General features: G+C 40.9%; 1 protein-coding gene across 2 annotated transcripts in view; it reads left to right on the plus strand.

Moving 5' to 3' along the window:
- The window catches only part of CNTNAP4 (contactin associated protein family member 4), a 479,082-nt gene that overhangs the window by 249,689 nt on the left and 211,436 nt on the right, over positions 1 to 17,957 (plus strand). For both annotated transcript variants that reach the window (XM_065599352.1, XM_005309700.5), the window contains exon 3: positions 10,663 to 10,856. In XM_065599352.1, coding sequence (XP_065455424.1) covers positions 10,663 to 10,856 — 194 coding nt within the window. The remainder of the gene's footprint in view (positions 1 to 10,662; positions 10,857 to 17,957) is intronic.

Here is a 17,957-nt window from a genome sequence, read left to right on the forward strand (position 1 = left end):
AAAGGTATGCCTTCTGTGATGTTACACTCTATATGCTTTATGAATGTGAATATGATATAACTGGAATATGCTTCAAGCAAAAGGTCTCTTGTAGGTATCATTACAAAGGTTATAACCTACTGAATATATTCATCCTATTTGTATGAATGGATCATTCGTGTAACTGAAACTAGAAATATGAAGTCTTACTCTGAGGTCCTGTTGTAATTATGCAAAGTGTGGTCTATTAATGGTGGCTTGGAATCTTGATGGCTCCCATTAACTAGGACAATTGGTTCTAAATGGCTCTATTTACTTCTAAGCCTTCCTGTATACGTGTCTCCTAGCTACTAGGTAATGAAGAAGGAGGTCTTACAGTGACATGTGATCATGTCACCTGAACTGGAATCCATCTTAAACCTTTTCCATTTAGAAGGAAGGGTGGGGACCCAGAGAGACAAAAGATTCCCGCCTTGTCCCAAAGCTATAAAAGGGGGTGGAACAGAGCAAAGGGGGTTGCAGTCATGAGAAAACCCGTAGTTACCACTGAACTGAAACTAACAAGGACTGTACCAGGGAAAGGATTGGGCCCAGACTAGGAAGGAGTCTAGTCTGTGAAAGAAGCTTATTGGAACATCTCTGAGGGTGAGATTTGCCTCTATTCCGTTTCTTAATGTATTAGGCTTAGACTTGCATGTTTTGTTTTATTTTGCTGGTAACTTACTTTGTTCTGTCTGTTATTACTTGAAACCACTTAAATCCTACTTTTTATACTTAATAAAATCACTTTTGTTTATTAATTAACCCAGAGTAAGTGATTAATACCTGGGGGAGCAAACAGCTCTGCATATCTCTCTATCAGTGTTATAGAGGGTAGACAATTTATGAGTTTACCTTATATAATCTTTATACTGTGTAAAATGGATTTATTTGGGATTTGGATCCCATTGGGAGATGGGCGTCTGGGTGCTGAAGACAAGAGTACTTGCTGAGTTAAGTCTGCAGCTTTGGGGGCATGGATCAGACCCTGGGTCTGTGTTGCAGAGGCTAGCGTGTCTGGCTCAACAAGACAGGATTCTGGACTCCCAAGCCATCAGAGAAAACGGGCTCAGTGGTAGTTTCAGCACATCAGGTGACAATCCCAAGAGGGTCTCTGTGACTGAACCTGTCACACCTTCACACTAATTCCATCACTGAAGTATGCTAAGCAGCTACTTGGTGAATCATATGCTCTCGTGCCTTCCTTCAAGTTGGCCTCTAGATATGGGTTAAAACCTTGTGCCTGTTTAAGTCAATGGACGTTTTGCCATTGACTTCAATGGGACCAGGATTTCACCCATGATTCACAATTCAGAAGGGCAATCTTGCAGTCCTTTTTAACTAATATCCTCATACTCCCTTCACAGTGGGCCATGAATTGTTAACTTCCTGATAGTGGGGATCCATATTCTGAAAGGAGAAATGCTGGGGTAAATGGTTCTCCATGATGATTTGTCCATATAGCCACCTTCCCCACTACTTCAAAGTCTCCTGTAAAGGGATTCATAAACTAGTGGAAAGATTTGAAATGTTAGTGGAAATTCAATGAGGAAAGAGGCGGTGGGAAATAAGGGGCCTCAATCTTTGTAGAAGATTCTGGACTATTATCCAGGCATACTTATCTGAGAATGGGGACTCACATTGACAATTGTCCTAGAAAACTACACAGTAAATAAATGTTATTTCAATGTAAGTAATGGGATCAGCAATATAAGTAGGGTGTAAATTAATGTGCAGTGCAAGAAGGAAATATTTTCTTTTCTTCCTATTCACAAAATACACATCTTCATCAGAGGAATACAGTGTAACCTCTTTGGACCTAAGCTGATAGCCAAAGTTAGGTGTCAGACATGGAGAGATTTGTTTGATGCAAGTCTGTTTAATTACAGAAAGTTCACATATGGTTCTATTTCCCTGAACATGGTAGAAATAAAACAATAGGATATAGTTTCTTTGTTCACAGCTCCAAACCTCTTTCAGCCAGCATTCGGTCCAAAAGCACAGCACTCTCTCCAGGCTTGTTTCTCATGGCCACATTATGAGTGCTTCTCTGGGTGCATTTGGAGCGTCTTTGCTCCTTCTCTGTCTGGTTCTATGGTGTTTATATCCCTTCTCCCACACACACATACTGATGAACAGCTACAACCAAAATCAATCTCCCACCCCTATGTTACATTCAGCCCACAGTGAAGCCCCTCTACCTACATAATTCAGAATCTTGAACTAATCAAAGGTGTATTCAATAGTGCATTCATTTAGCCTGAATGGAAGGCAGCTGTTAAGCCCACCAACTCCAATGAGTTTTCTCCCAACCCCCAACATAACTATAGGATAAGACTGCATAGGCAAAAACATTAAGGTCATTCAAGTGGCAATTAAATATAGATCTTAGATACAGTTTTTAAAAAGCTCGGTATCACTGTTCAGTATCTGTTTGCTGTTTTTGGAATTGCTGCAGTTTCCTGTTGATCTTATTATGTCTCATATCTTTAAACAGAGTTAATATCTGGTCAATAAAATAATTTTTGAGTCCTAAAAGTGATTTACTATCTTAGTGCAAGCATACAGGCTCCTGCTGTTCAGTAGACAACTCTATAAAAACCTTGCATAGTTAGTTTGCTTACAAGTATGGTTGCAGTTGTATGAACATTTAATTTATTTAAAGTATGATTCTGTTATTTAGCTTGAAGAAAAGCAAAACAAGGTATTTACTTCTCCATGTGTTTTGTCATTGTTTTATCTCCACTGACATTGCAAGCTACTTAATTTCATTTAACTCATGAAATTAACTTTTCTAAGCACATTAAATCACAATCACCACTAGGTTTTGTCAAGAAAATTTGTTGTAGTATGTGGATCCAAATTCATCCCCGGTTTAACCATTGAATTCAGTGTAAAATCAGCTTCCATGGATTTCTCTATATGGGAAATATGCTGCTTTGTTAACCAGAGAAAAGACAAATATACTATATGTGTTTGTTAAAAGTTTGACTCATCATAATATGACCACATTAAGCAGTGACATAAAAGATGATGTAAATTATGCACTGATAAACTGGTGTGAGTGAGGATACATTGCTGTCAGCTGCTGTAAATTGGTTTAATTTACACACCAAGGCAGCAAAAGGAAGTAGTGTAGCAGTATAAAAAATAATGGGGCAGCACACCTGAGATAAACTTTAATCGGTGCTCCAGTTTCTGTTCTAGACTTCTAAAAGCGTTTCACACGAAGCAGCAGGAGCCTGGCAGCCTGACAAGCTGTGAGGTCAGGTGAAAAAGCTCAATCATCATTTCATACTTTCTCTGCTGGGAATGTAAAGTTTTAAACACAGTGCATATGATTGTTTCACTAATTCCCTGGGCAGCTCCACTCTCAAGACCTTCAGCAATTGTCATCTGCTCTAAATCCTAAACAGGCACCTTCTGCCTCCCACTGCCTGCCTCCTCTTCTCAGCCCACTCCAGGTTTCTTCTGTTCACTTAAGTTGTGCATACTTATGTTGTTCTATTTATAATGTTTTAAACATATAATTTTTATACTTGCTGAATTTATACATTAAAATGTGTCTAAAATGTATGAGTTCAGAAGTCAAAACCTGCATAGGATAGTGGAGAGGGGGGCGCAGTGAACTAGAAGATGGGAAGGCAGAGGCTAAGGAGGCTGCAGGCAGGATAGTTGAGCAGCTTATATTTTTCATGTTGTAGGAGATGCACAGGAGGGGAGCTCTTCTCCTTCATGCTTTAAAAAAAGCAACTCCCTTCCTGTGAACTTCCCCAAGGTCTAGAGACAAGCTGCAGGCATGGCCCTTACTTATGGCTCAGTGACTGAAATTCTTGCTCAGATAATTGATTGAGCTATAAGTTGTTTTTTTGATGAAGAAGACTTTCTGTCCAATCCCTTAAGGTGGCTTATCTTGCAAAAATACATTGCATAATGTATTCTCTGTTTAAAAAATAATGCAAAATGTATTGCATTCCACGAAGTTCAACGTAAAACACATTTGACATCAAATTAACTTTACAAATAATATTAGATGAAAAACATTGCAGAAATTGACAGAAATGGTAATGAATGAGAGTTCATAAGTCAAATGTCTGCATATTAACAACTGTTGAAAATGGTCAGTTTCTTAGATTTTATCATCATGTGCAAATGAGTCTCAATATTTAACTATCACATTTAAGAAATTTATTTGCCAGGGGTATTCTAAAAAGAATTAGGCTTATCTAAAAATTTTCAAAAATGAGTCATTTTAAAATGTTTATATCCTATACCTTAATTAGCAGGTTTAGATGTAAGTGTTGCATAGGGTTACCATATTTTGAGTGTCCAAAAAGAGGACACTCCACGGGGCCCCACCCCCGTCCCCAGCCCTGCCCCCGCCCCAACTCCACCCCTTCCCCAAAGTCCCCGCCCCAACTCCGCCCCCTCCCCTGCTTCCCACGAACATTTGATTCGCGGGAAGCCTGAAGCAGGTGGCGGGGGTGGGGGGATGAGGCGCGGCCCAGTCTGGCCCCCCCGGCGTCTCCAGCCGGGGTCGGCTCGGGCCCTAGGGTGCCGGCCCCGGGCCAGCCCCCGGCCGAGCACCCCCGGCTGAGCACCGCCGGTCCCCGGCCCCCGGCCCGGCAGCGCCAGCTCAGCACCCCCGGCCCAGCACCGCCAGCCCGGCCCCGGCCCAGCGCCCCCGGCTCAGCACCGCCGGCCTGGCCCCGGCCCCCGGCCCAGCACCGCCGGCCCCCGCATGTCCCGATTTTCCCGGACATGTCCGGCTTTTTGAGATTTTCCCCCGGATGGGGATTTGAAGCCCAAAAAGCCGGACATGTCCGGGAAAATCCGGACATATGGTAACCCAAGTGTTGCATGGGTGTTTGGAACTCAATAAGTACCAACAGCTGGCTGATAGGAACTGTGTGGTGTTTGCCCACATTGTGGTCCCTGGCAGACTGATGTGCAGAAGAGTACAAAGCAGGGGACACTCCATTAGCCTGTCAAGTGGCTCCAAAAGACACAGTGCTGCTAGAGCAAAATGGGAAAATACAGATTCATAAAGGAAAGGGTTTGGGGCTGAAGAGGTGGAAGAAATGGTAACTTTTCACATTGGGCTAAAATTGCAAAGCTTAATGAGAATCCCAGCTTTCAGCACACAATAAATATTTAAGGGATTTTTCATAGTTGTAATTAATACTACAAGGAGTAGTATTCAGGATTATCCAGTCAGGTTTATTTTTATTAGTTATTTGCACCACTTATGTCAGCAATGTTACCCATAAAGAGTACTTGTGTTATGTTTGTTTTTGAAACCTCACTGTAGATCCCTCAGGCACACTCTGTGCAGATAATCCCAATGGAGACTATTGCAGCAAGGGACAATGGGCAATAAAGAAGATTGTATTAGAAATCTTTTCTGACAAAGTGTCCAGGAGGTGATTGGAGACAACAGGAACCTGCCTAGGGCTCCTAATTCAGAACAACACATACCAGGTCTCTATATTTTCCACGGGAGTTTGTCCATGAAGGGGGAAAAAATGCCTCGCCCTCCCCCCGCTGAAAAGAAGGGCTGTGGGAAATTAAACAAAAGATAAATGATTGAAACAAAATATATGTCTTAATATAAATACGCAAAACAAAAAAAGTTGGAAGTGAAGAAGAAAAAAACATGCAAAACGCTTGGAGACGAAAATGGAGGCGAAACGCTTGGATATAGCGTTAAAGCTGAAGCCCTTAGATCTGGAAAGGGCTAAGCTGGGTCTACCAGATAACCCTAACAATCCTTCTCCAGGTACTGCTCCCCATTCCAAAAAAATTCCCAACCTACAAGGTAGGCAATAATACAACGGCCTTAGAAAATTTCAAAAGGGCCTGCCTTGTTTACAGCATCTCTACAAACCAGTATATGGTGAAGCTGAGGCCGCAGCTCAGTGAACCCTTAGCAGAGGTGGCAGCTGAAATGCCTAAGGAACACACAAACCGCTACAAACTTTTTTTAAAAAAAGGCCAGAATTAGAATGGCTAACACCCAAGCATGCCCATCAGTGGTTCAAAGCCCTAAGGTGGAAACCAGACATGGCATTTTCCCAACACACCTACCACATTGTAAAAAATTGGGATGCCTGAATATCAGAAGCAAGCGTTAAATCTCTGGAAAATCTGCCTTTCCTAATGCAAATAAAGCAGTTCTTAGAGGGTGTTCCTGAGAAAATAAAAAGGTACATCCTAGATAGGAAGCCCAAAACTGTAATCGAGGTGGGGGAAATCGGAACCAAATGGGTGGAGGTGGCGGGGGGGAAAAAAAGTTAGTAGCAGTTGAAGCAAATATCAGAAGGGACAACCTGAAACAATACCCTACCACTGGGGGCAGCCTAAGGCCCCACCTACATCTCAACCCACCCCCCCCCAAACACCTTATCGTCCCACCTACCAGTCTCCAGCAACCCACCTCGCCCCAGGGACCAGTCAGCTGGGCGATGTGTTAAATGTAATGAGCTGGGGCATGTGAAGGCCAACTGCCCCAAGAACCCAAACAAATTGCAGTTCATTACACCAAAATCACACCAAAGGTCCCCAGGCCCAGATGCCTCCCAAATACCCTCAGAGCAAAGGAAAACTGTGAGTGTGGGCGGGAAAAAGATTACTGCATGGAGGGACACTGAAGCACATGTGTCAGCTATCCACCAATCCTTAGTGAACCCCAAATTCGTTAACCCAAAGGCCCAAGTGACAATTCAACCCTTCATGTCAAACTCTTTAAACTTGCCTATAGCCAAGTTGCCTGTCCAGTACAAGGGCTGGTCAGGAAGTGGACTTTTGCAGTCTATGATAATTATTCCATTCCCATGCTGCTCGGGAAAGACTTGGCCAACCATGTGAAGCTAGCCAAAAGGGTGGAAATGGTCACCTGCAGCCAGGCGAAGCAAGCCTTCACACCTATCCCTGTTCCTGAGCCTTCTACCAGGGCCCCGTCTGTGTTACCAGAGCCCCAGACTGAGGTGGTAGAACTGAATATCCTGCCAATGACTGCAATAGCTGTAGTGGATCCAGTCCCAGAGACCGAGCCAGAACCAGCACCAGCACTGAATCCAGCACTTGCAAACCCATCTACAACTCCAATGCCAGAGGGCACCACCGAGCCTGCACTGGCAGCAGCAGATAAACCTATGCAAAAGGCTCATCGGGAACCTAAAATACAACATAGTGCACCAGCGGAGAGCAGTTCACAATCAACAAAAACAGCCCCATCACCTACATCACTTCCAGAGGGACCAATCCCAAGTCCACAATCCAGTGAGACACTGATGTCTCCAGCATCAAGGAAACAGTTCCAGGCTAAGCAGGAAGCAGATGAAAGCCTTCAGGGAGCTTGGACAGCAGCACTGAGCAACCCACCGCCTCTCAGCATTTCTACTCAATCACGGTTTATTGTAGAAAGAGGACTTTTATACAAGAGAACTCTTTCTGGTGGGCACCAGGAAAACTGCCATCCTCAAAGACAGTTGGTAGTTCCAACTAAGTACCGGGTAAAGCTCTTAAGGTTAGCCCACAATAATCCTAGTGACCATGCTGGGGTAAACAGGACTAAAAACCCTTTGGAAAAATCCTTCCACTGGGAGGGAGTGAGCAAGAACATTTCTACTTATGTCCGGTCTTGTAAAGTGTGTTAAAGTGTGAAAAAAACACCAAGACCAGGTCAAAGCCCCTCTTCAGTCACTCTCCATAATTAAGGTTCCATTTCAGCAAGTAGCTGTAAATATTCTGAGTCCTTTTCCAAAAAAGACACCCAAAGGAAAGCAGTACATACTGACTTTCATAAATTTTGCCACCCGATAGCCAAAAGCAGTAGCTCTAAGCAACACCAGGGCTAAAAGTGTGTGCTAGGCATTAACAAATATTTTTCCAGGGTAGGTTAACCCTCTGACATTGTTACAGATTTGGGTACTAATTTCCTGGCAGGGACCATAAAAGCCCTTTGGGAAGCTCATGGGGTAAACCACTTGGTTGCCACCCCTTAGCACTATCAAACAAATGGCCTGGTAAAAAAAGTTGAATGAAACTTTGGGGGCCATGATATGTAAATTCGTAAATAAGCACTCCAATAATTGGGACCTTACGTTGCAGCAGTTGCTCTTTGCCTACAGGGCTGTACCACATCCCAGTTTAGGGTTTTCACCATTTAAACTTATGTATGGCCGTGAGGCTAAGGGGCCATTACTGTTGGTGAAACAGCAATGGGAGGGGTTTACGCCTTCTCCAGGAGCTAACATTCTAAACTTTGTAAACATCCTGCAAAACACCCTCCAAAACTCTTTAGCCCTAGCTAAAGAAAACCCAAAAGATGCTAAAAAAGAGTAAAAGGCCTGGTATAATAAATATGCCAAAAAGTGTTCCTTCAAAATAGGGAAACAAGTCATGGTCTTGAAGGTGCTCCAGGCCCATAAAATAAAAGTGTCATAAAACAGGCCATTTACAGTCCAAGAGCGCCTGGGAGCTGTTAACTATCTCATAGCATCCCCCACCTCAAACCTAAAGCCTAAAGTGTACCATGTTAATTCTCTAAAGCCTTTTTATTCCAAAAAATCAAAAGTTTGTCAGTTTACAGCCCAGGGAGAAAATAACACTAAGTGGCCTTAAGGTGTCTACTTTCAAAAAAAAAAAAAAAAGTAACAGTGGTGTGAAAAAGGTAAACCTCTCAATAACCCTCAAACATATGCAGCAACAACAGATCAGGAAGCTGTGCACTAGCTTCACGCCAATGTTCTCAGCCACCCCAGAATGAACCAAATGGGCATACCACTCCATTAAAACAGGTAATGCTCAATTAAACCAAGTGATTTTTTAAACAAACATTTAGGGAGGGGCCACTTGGAGCCCTATCCCCCCCCAAATATTCCCCCAAACCCTTTTACCCCCTTTAGGGGGGGGGTTGAGAATAATATACCAACTGTTAGGTTAGCAAAGTGAGCACAGACCAAATTTTTGGTTTTTAGGACACTGAAAATTAATTAGGTTTTTAAAAGAATAATTTTATTTAAAAAAAGTAAAAGAATTACACCTGCAAAATTGGGATGGAAGATAACTTTACAGAGTAAATAAAAAGATTTAAAACCCAGAGGATTTTTTTTTATTTTGCTTTTTAGTTATAAAACAGGAATAAAATTACCTTTTAGCACAGGGAAAATTTGCAAGCTAAAACAAAAGATAATTTAACACTTCTCTTTTTTGCTATTACTTACAATTTTTGTAATTTTAGATGCTTATATTTTAGGTAGGGTTTTAGGAAAGTTTTTTTTTTCCTGCCCTGGTCCCTCTTTGTTTGAAGAGAACAACAAAGAGAGCCCAAACAAAAACCTTCCCTCACAGATTTGAAAGGGTTTGTTGTTTTATTGGGTTTTTTTTTGGTTAGGTGCCAACCAGGTTATTTGAGCTTTTTAACCCCTTAAAGCCCAACCTTACTGGGTGGCTCCTCGAGCCAAAACTGCTATAAGGGGTTAAAAAGCTCAAATAACCTGGTTGGCACCTAACCAAAAAAACCCCCAATAAAACAAAAAACCCTTTCAAATCTGTGAGGGAAGGTTTTTGTTTGGGCTCTCTTTGTTGTTCTCTTCAAACAAAGAGGGACCAGGGCAGGAAAAAAAAAACTTTCCTAAAACCCTACCTAAAATATAAGCATCTAAAATTATTTGGGGGGGGGGATAGGGCTCCAAGTGGCCCCTCCCTAAATGTTTGTTTAAATCACTTGGTGGTGGCAGCGATACCATCCAAAAACAAACGAACAAAACATTTGTGCCTTAAAAAAGTTTTAACATAAGCTGGTAAAATATGAGCTTAGGGGGGTCTTTCATACGGGTCCCCACATCTGTACCCCAAAGTTCAAAGTAAAAAAAAAAGCCAACATAAACTTAACTCTTTTTCAAATCAAATGTTCTGTTTAGGAATGACTACCACTATTTATATAGTGCCCAAAGTGTACTAGTTTCTTGATAGAGTACAGGTTGTAGGCCCTGATCCTGCAACAATTATGTATATACTTAACTTTTCTCCTGTCAGTAGCCTTACTGATTAAGCATGTGCATGAGTGTTTGCAGGATCAGGACCTTAGTTTTATTCCTGAATCAGCTACTGACTTACTGGTGGTTTTGGAAAATCATATAAACTCCCTCCATACACTTACCTCAGTTTACCCAACATAAAAATAGACATAAATATTTACTTCATGGGAACATTATTATGGTTTGTATTTATGGTTTGTAAATTATGGTTTGTAAAAAAAATTTGAGACCTTGGCATGAAGACATTGTCTAAGTGAAGAGCCTTATTATAATTAACAAACATATACTGTACACTGAAAAGTCCATTGCAAAAGAGGGATACAGGATGACAACGGGAAAAAAGGCAGTAAAGCAAAATCACAATATATCTTAGTATTTTTTGCTCAGATTCCTCCATTCAAACTGTTTCAGGCAATTTTTTTTAATGGCACTCACAAGTAATAGTGAATATATCATTTCTAGCTCATCTGTAGTGTGAATTTAATTAGTCTTTTTATACATTGGTTTGATATTTACTCCTATTATGAATTAATAATTTGTATCTTTCTACAACTTTTATTCTATTCTTTTTTTTCTTTTGTTTCTCCCTTTACTCTCAAAGGAGCTGGTGGTTGGTCTCCTCTTGTGTCCAACAAATATCAGTGGCTCCAGATTGATCTTGGTGAGAGAACTGAGATCTCTGCGGTTGCTACCCAAGGTGGATATGGGAGTTCAGACTGGGTAACAAGCTACCTCCTGATGTTCAGTGACAGTGGAAGGAACTGGAAACAATATCATCAAGAAGAAATCATCTGGGTATGTTTCTTTAATGATAGGCACTGAGTTTCAGTGGATAAGTTGGAGCATGTGCAATAGATATAGCGCAATGGAATTTAAAGAATTACTTTGAAAGGGCTATCCAAATAAATACACCTCTATCTCGATATAACGCTGACCTCGGGAGCCAAAAAATCTTACGGCGTTATAGGTGAAACCGCGTTATATCGAACTTGCTTTGCTCCGCCGGAGTGCGCAGCCCCACCCCCCCGGAGCACTGCTTTACCGCGTTATATCAGAATTCGTGTTATTTCGGGTCACGTTATATCGGGGTAGAGGTGTAGCTAAAGATAACTCTTAATTTTACTTTCTACAAGATAATTTTTGTTTAAATTCACATTATTCCATTAAAAAGTCTAGAGGATGTGATCTGAGGAATAAAAAGGTGATGCACAATCCTTTTTGTGTTGCTATGTACAGTGGAGTGGTGGTTTTTCTTCACTGTCACTTTTATTGTATTAAAGTAGTTAAATTTCTTATTTCATATGGTCAAAGATTTAAAAAAAACAAACAAAAAAAGGAAACCATGGCTTTCTAAAAAAAAGTGCAAGCACAAGAACTAAATCCTGTTTCTGATATTTTGAGCCCTAACCCCCTAGAAAACCATCCTAAAAGGTGCTCAGCCCCTCCACTCCCACCAACTTCAGTGATAGCAGAGGATGCTCAGCACCTGAGAGGTAATTCTAGAGTCGATGTTACGCATGCATTTTTGTAATATTTGACAAAGGGGGGAACTTTTCTTGATCCTCAGTGGCTATCAATTTGTGCAATGAAGCAAGAATATTGATACTCCTTGTACTGAAATTGGATCCTGCCTAGTGTAACGCCTATCCTCTTCTTACACATGTACATGTTTGATTCATTTTTCAATTTCCTAAACTTCTCATTTCAATAATTTCTTACTGCAGGGAGTGTCAAAGGTTAATTAAATGTGTTAAAATGTATTTCATTTTATACATTTTAATTTTTGTTGACTTTTGATTTTAAGTGCTCTTTTCATTCTATTATTGCCAAGGCCTTGTGTATGGTATAATGTGATTATGCAGTGGCATAAGTTGCTGCATAATTATCTTTTTTTGAATTTGCTACATACTTGGGCCCCAGCATGTGTTTTCATAAAAAGAAAACAAATATATATTCTAGTTTTTATGTTCACAAGTGGGGGAATTTAATGGTAAGTGCTACAGTATTGTCTTCTGGAGTCTGTGGACAGACTGAAACAATAAATCTGAGAGGTGTAAACTGCCTGGACACTACAATGAGGTGTTGATTCTGAAACCTGACAGGGCTACTTTAAATGTCAGTGATGGTAACTATTTTACTGGGGTCATTATAATTGAAACATCAAACTCTTGTCCATGGTTGTTAAGTGCAGTTGCAGATATTGGAACTGGGGCACCATGAAGGAAGCTAATTGTTAATTGTTGCTGTGGTGGAGAAGGAAGACATCAATTCCCGTTCCTCAAACTTAGTCAGAAGGGACACTCTACTGATTGTAATGTGCTGGTTGGAGGCAGGGCTTGAGGGAGTAGTGATTCAGAACTCAGGAACACTTTTTTTTCCCAATACCCTTCTTTCTTTATATGCTTTATTTCTAGACAAACTTTTACTTTTCTCTTCTCCAAACTAAGTAATATAATTTTGGTCTTTATATGGAAGCTCTTATGCCTTGAATTATTGTGTAGTCCTCTTGACCTTTTAGAGTTCTATTATGACTTTTCTCAGATGAAGGGACCAACTTTAAATGCAGGATTCAAGTTAAGCTCATCACATCAATTTATAATTTCATTATATTTTCTGTATTATTTTCTGTCCTCTGAAAACAATTGATCCCCTTCTAAAATCATTGGAACTTCTCATCTGAGAAAGGAGAACAGGTTGTGTGATTCCTTATTTCATTTTGGACTACCACCGTGCATTGGGCAAACAGCTTCATTGGGATTTTTATGGTGATTCCTAGAGTTTTTGCTTTGTTTCCCACACACCCTTCCCCTGAGAGTTTATAAGTAAATCAGAACTCATCAGTGTGTGCAAAGAGTTTGCAGTACATTGTCCCTTTTAATATGTATTACCCTGCATTGTATTTCATTACAGCTCCCATCAAGTTGCCCAATTGTTCTATGTTTGTGGAGTCTTTCTGGGATTTGTGAAAATTCTTTCCAATCTTGAATAACAAATATGTTTATTCCTTCAGTAGAATTTAATGTCTCACTAATTGGTTCCTTTTAAGTGTTATTTATTAATATTGAATAGCCACTATTGAGTCTAAATTGAACTGTAAAGCAACTGATATTGGGGCTGGGGTGGAGGCTCCGCATCCTGGTGACAAGTCCCAGAGATGTTGTGCCTTAGACATGCACAATACTTGCAGGGGAGAGCAAAGGGCATATGGCCTCGGGAACAGCCTTAGAAAGGGTGCAGCATTGTCTTCTCCAGCGAAGGACCTCATCTGCCAAGGGACTCCTCCCCCCATCTCCATCCATTTTTAGCAGACTATCACCGCTGACAAGCTAAGCATCTGGAGTTGTGGTTGTTGAGCTAGGATTGTGCTCTCAGCGCTACTGCTGACTTGCTTTTGGGTCTGTGTCCCCTTTGTCCACCCATACAGGGCTGGGGACAGTCTGGCCCTTGATCTCGTCCTACTCTGTCAGCTGACTACTTAAACATATTCCCTACTTGCTGTCTCTTGGTCCATGAAAAGACTTTACCTGTCATTTTTGCATTCTGTTTACTCTTAAAGATTCTGTAATAAAAGCTTTTTGGAAAGACTAGAGAGTATAGCTAATAGTTCTGTTCTCTTATGTTTTATTAACTCTTTCAAGGCATTCTGATATGTCAGTCACAATTTCCCTTTGCACAACCTGGGCAGATTTTCTCTGTTGTACTTTATTTTCTCAACTGTTTTTCTTGGTGCCGAAATAAGACTTGCCTATCTCTGTAATGCCTAGGATCAATCTTAACATCTTTTTTTGAAACTTGGTATAATTCTAACCAGCCTGCAATTCTCTAATGAAGCAGCTCTTATTAATAATAAAATACATATTTTGATAAGACTTTGACTTTTTATAAAGAGTTCATTTAATCTTTGGAAGAGATTAATTCTGTTCAAATTAATTTTAGATGTTCCTTTATATTACTTTACACAGTTAATGCATTTGAACAGTGGAAACTATATGTCTTTCAAAACACTCTTCAACCTGCTTGCATTTTCCTATTTTTTAGGATATAATTACAGACACAATGGGCCCATTTTCTCTGTATAGTGATCTGTATTGCAAATCTGAGTACATCCATATTTAAGTTCTAGTTTTGTGCCCTAGAAAGATAAACATTTTTTCTATCTTATTTTTTCAAACAACTGCAACAGATGCGGGGGAGAAAGGCATAGTACACAAGTGACATGGCCCACTGAAGGATACATCACTATGCCATGCAGTCGATTTGGAGGGGAAAAAATTGCAATTATTTTCCAATTACAGCTAGCCTGTTTCCTTTTCTGATATACGATGTGAGAAATGTCCACAATTCCAAAATTCATTGTTTTTCAAGGACATGACACTTTATCCATTACAAAGCTTTGCTCTAGGTGCCATTAATATTTATTAAACTATCTTCTCAAATATAAGCCTAAAGCAGAGAAGTGACATCAGAAATTACCAGGGTTCAGCATTCAGATTGTTACACATAGTGAAATCACAAGTAGCAAGCTCTGTCTTGAAAATGCAGTGGAAGATACAGTTTGAAAATGCCTCTTAAAACAATGTAAAAATATTTTTTCTGATAAATTCGGGGGCCTGTTTTCCACATGCTGTTTTCCTTTATTCTTTTTCCTGGCTCATGTTATAACTGGAAGTATCACTGCCCTGACTTCTGATCCTCACTCCAGCTTCCTTGCAGTCTAATTCCAGGGACCTCTACAAGGGGAGGGGAGGGGAGTTCCATGGACTCCACTGCCAGCCTCCAGTTGGAATAACTTTTCAATAGATTTCCTGTCAGTCTGGTGGTGGGGACTATGTATATGGCATAGATATTTCTCCAGCCCCAGCCACCCTTGGGTCACCTTATGCACAGATTTCCAGCCTTCGTGGGTCCAGTACACAGAGTGGAGAGTCTTCAGAAATGGCAACTTCCCCATTCCTACCTTTTGCAAAGGGGGAGTTCCCCTTCATGTGACTCAGCAGGACAGCCTGCCATTGTGAATTTTTAATAGATCTCTTTTTTGAAGTATCTACATTTGCAATGGCTTGCACATCAGGTGTTTGGATGATATTTTGACTTGTTTTTCAAGACACCAGAAACAGTCTGATTCAAATTAACTTTGCATAATTCATTTATGCATAATAACTAAACTGCAACCAACCTCAGTGTCTCCATAGCATTCTCAAGAAGAAAACATATTCAGGCTCTATCAGTTTGTATGTCTCTTGCATAACCTATAAAATGTACCTGTCTTAGCAGTAATCTTTGTAATTTATCTTTCAGTAAGTTTAGAGAGTATGTTTAAAATGCTACAGAATGAACCCTTATGGTTTAAAACATCTGCATTTTTTATGTTTAAAAAAACCCAGCATGAAAGGCAAGAAAATGTACTTAATATGTTTTAATTTAGCATATAAATTGCCAAGCTCAATATAGCCTGAACTTAGTGTTTATCATAGCAAGGACATTGCTATCTTAAATAAAAACAAAACAAAAAATCCCTATAACCTTTTGCACAGAATATGTGTTTTTAACAAATAACTACAACAAAAAATCCTAAATAGATGCCCTTTGTCACAGAGCTACTATGTGTTGACAATTGATTGTTTTGCTTTTAATGAGCTCATGTTTTTAGCTTTTCTTTGACTATGCCTGTCTTCCATAGCAAGAACAGCAGTCGCAACACTGACACCATCATCTATTCAACACTACTCTCCCCACCTGCAAAAAACAAACACCCTGTAGCAAAGAGACAATTCAACCAACCAACAAAAGAAAAAGAACAAACTAAGTAGTTTGTAGTTGAAAAAGTAGATCCAGCTACTCCATTAAGTCCACTAGAGACTTTTTTACTGATACTGATATTATGTGGAAAGGGGTCAGATACTGTGGTGCTGAGTGGCAGTGTAAAGCCTAAAGCTACATAAATAGATTAGAAATGCTCCCTTTCCTGCTTCAGTCAGTGGGACTTTTAAAACTGAATTAAGCGACAGCAGGATCAGGCCCTAGATGCTTTAATGTAACCCGAAACATGTATTATGTGGCCACACAGGAGATTGAAAAAAGTGATCTCTTAAAGGAAGTGGATGGCTGATGGAAACTGAAAGAAAACCTGAAGATTAATAAAGGTTTGTATTTAAAGGCTTTTGCCTTCCAAAAAGTCTCCACTGTAATTTATTATTGAGCTGAATTTAGAAATAAAATTTTTTAAAGTAAAAATAATAATACTAGATGGAGGTTTTGTAAGCTTATTACATTTCCCTTTTATTTTTACTTAGCAGTTTATTAATAATATTGCAGAAGATGGCCTCTTTATTTAGTCATTGTCACAAATTGCATAAAAGCAGAAACAAATAAATGATCACAACATTTTATATACAATAAAAATATAGGCTCTTTTCCTGCCCTTAATATAGCATATGTTCATTCCTTTGCTGATTCAGAGGTGAAGCGGGTATGATCATCTGTTTAAAACTCTCCAAGTTGGGACCAAGCTAGAATATAAAATCCCATCTGAGATACAAATGACCAACACCTGCCAGTGGAGAAGTGTTGGCTAATGAAGTTTGTGCTGTACTCAGATAGCTGTAACATATGCTTAGTCTGTTTTTTCACTTGGAATGACGAGGAGAGCACAGCCAGGTGAATAATTCATTACAAATAATTTATTCAATGAATTTTTGCATCTTTTTCTATTTGTGAATTGTCCGTGAGCAGACTGTGATTTATGCAAGTGAATCCATTATTTTAAAAGTATTTGCAGGATAATACTTTTTGCAAATACTTCTAGCTCTCCATTCATAAACAGTTTGTTGCAGGCGTTCAGTATCTGAGTTGTTTTGATTGGCTGTATAGATCACAATGGTATATTTCTGTTCCCTGATTAGATTAGTTAATGCTCGCAATAGCAAGTTTGAAATTCACTATACACAGATGTTCTGCAATAATGTCTTTGTGATAGGGTGTTCACCCCACACCAGCCTGGAAGGGGTTAATGATGCTGTGAAGGGGCCAATTACCCAGTAGTCCTTATTCTGAGGGGAATAAGATGGTCTAAGTAATCCCCTGAATGATGTCAGGACCAAGCTGAGAAGGAACAGGCAGAACTGGGATAAAACCAGGAAGCTAGCAACAGAAAGGGGCTGCAGGAAAGTAGTCTATAGTCACTCCCTCGGAGGAGGGAGTTTTAGTTCCCACACCCAGAGAGGCAGGGGAAGCAAGAAGCTGGAGGAAGGAGTCCAGGGAAAGAGCACAAGGTGTGAGGGAAAACAGACCACAGTTGCCTAGTGTCGCAGGGTGGCTACCCGCTCCAGCCCTGACAGGGTTAAAACCAGCGCTGGGAGAACAGCCCAGGCTGAGTGGGAAGTAGGCTCAGCTGGGGTCACGCCTCAATCAGGGACCAGCTGGCCCTATAAAGGCTTGAGCAAGGAGCTCAAGCAGATAGTCTCTCTCTGCATTCAGAGAGAGAAGGGCCTGGCTGCAGGGAGCTTAACCAAGTGCCTAGAGTGGAGCAGGGCTGGGGAAGGGCCAAGGGAGCTGGGGAGCTCTGGCCTAGGAAAGCCCCAGGCTGCAGGCCTAGGGCAAGGCCAATGGGGCACTTGGGTTGCAGGAGGAAATCTACGGGTAGGCAAGGTAGAGGCAGCAGGTCCAAACTCCCCTTCCCTGTGATGAGTGGCTGATACACTGCAGTCTGCCCCAGTGAGCGGGGGCTAAGTGGTGACTGGCAGTAGCCAAGACTGAGGCGAGGTGGGGCTAGGGGCTGGGGGTTCCCATGGGAGGGGAGACCCTGAGATTGGGGGTTACTGCCAGAGGGGCAGCACCCAGAGAAATGGGCACCGGGGTCCTGGGAGGGACACGGTGCCAGCGGTAAGGCGGAGCACC

This window comes from Chrysemys picta, chromosome 6 (assembly GCF_011386835.1).
Source record: "Chrysemys picta bellii isolate R12L10 chromosome 6, ASM1138683v2, whole genome shotgun sequence".
Classification (NCBI taxonomy): domain Eukaryota; kingdom Metazoa; phylum Chordata; order Testudines; family Emydidae; genus Chrysemys; species Chrysemys picta.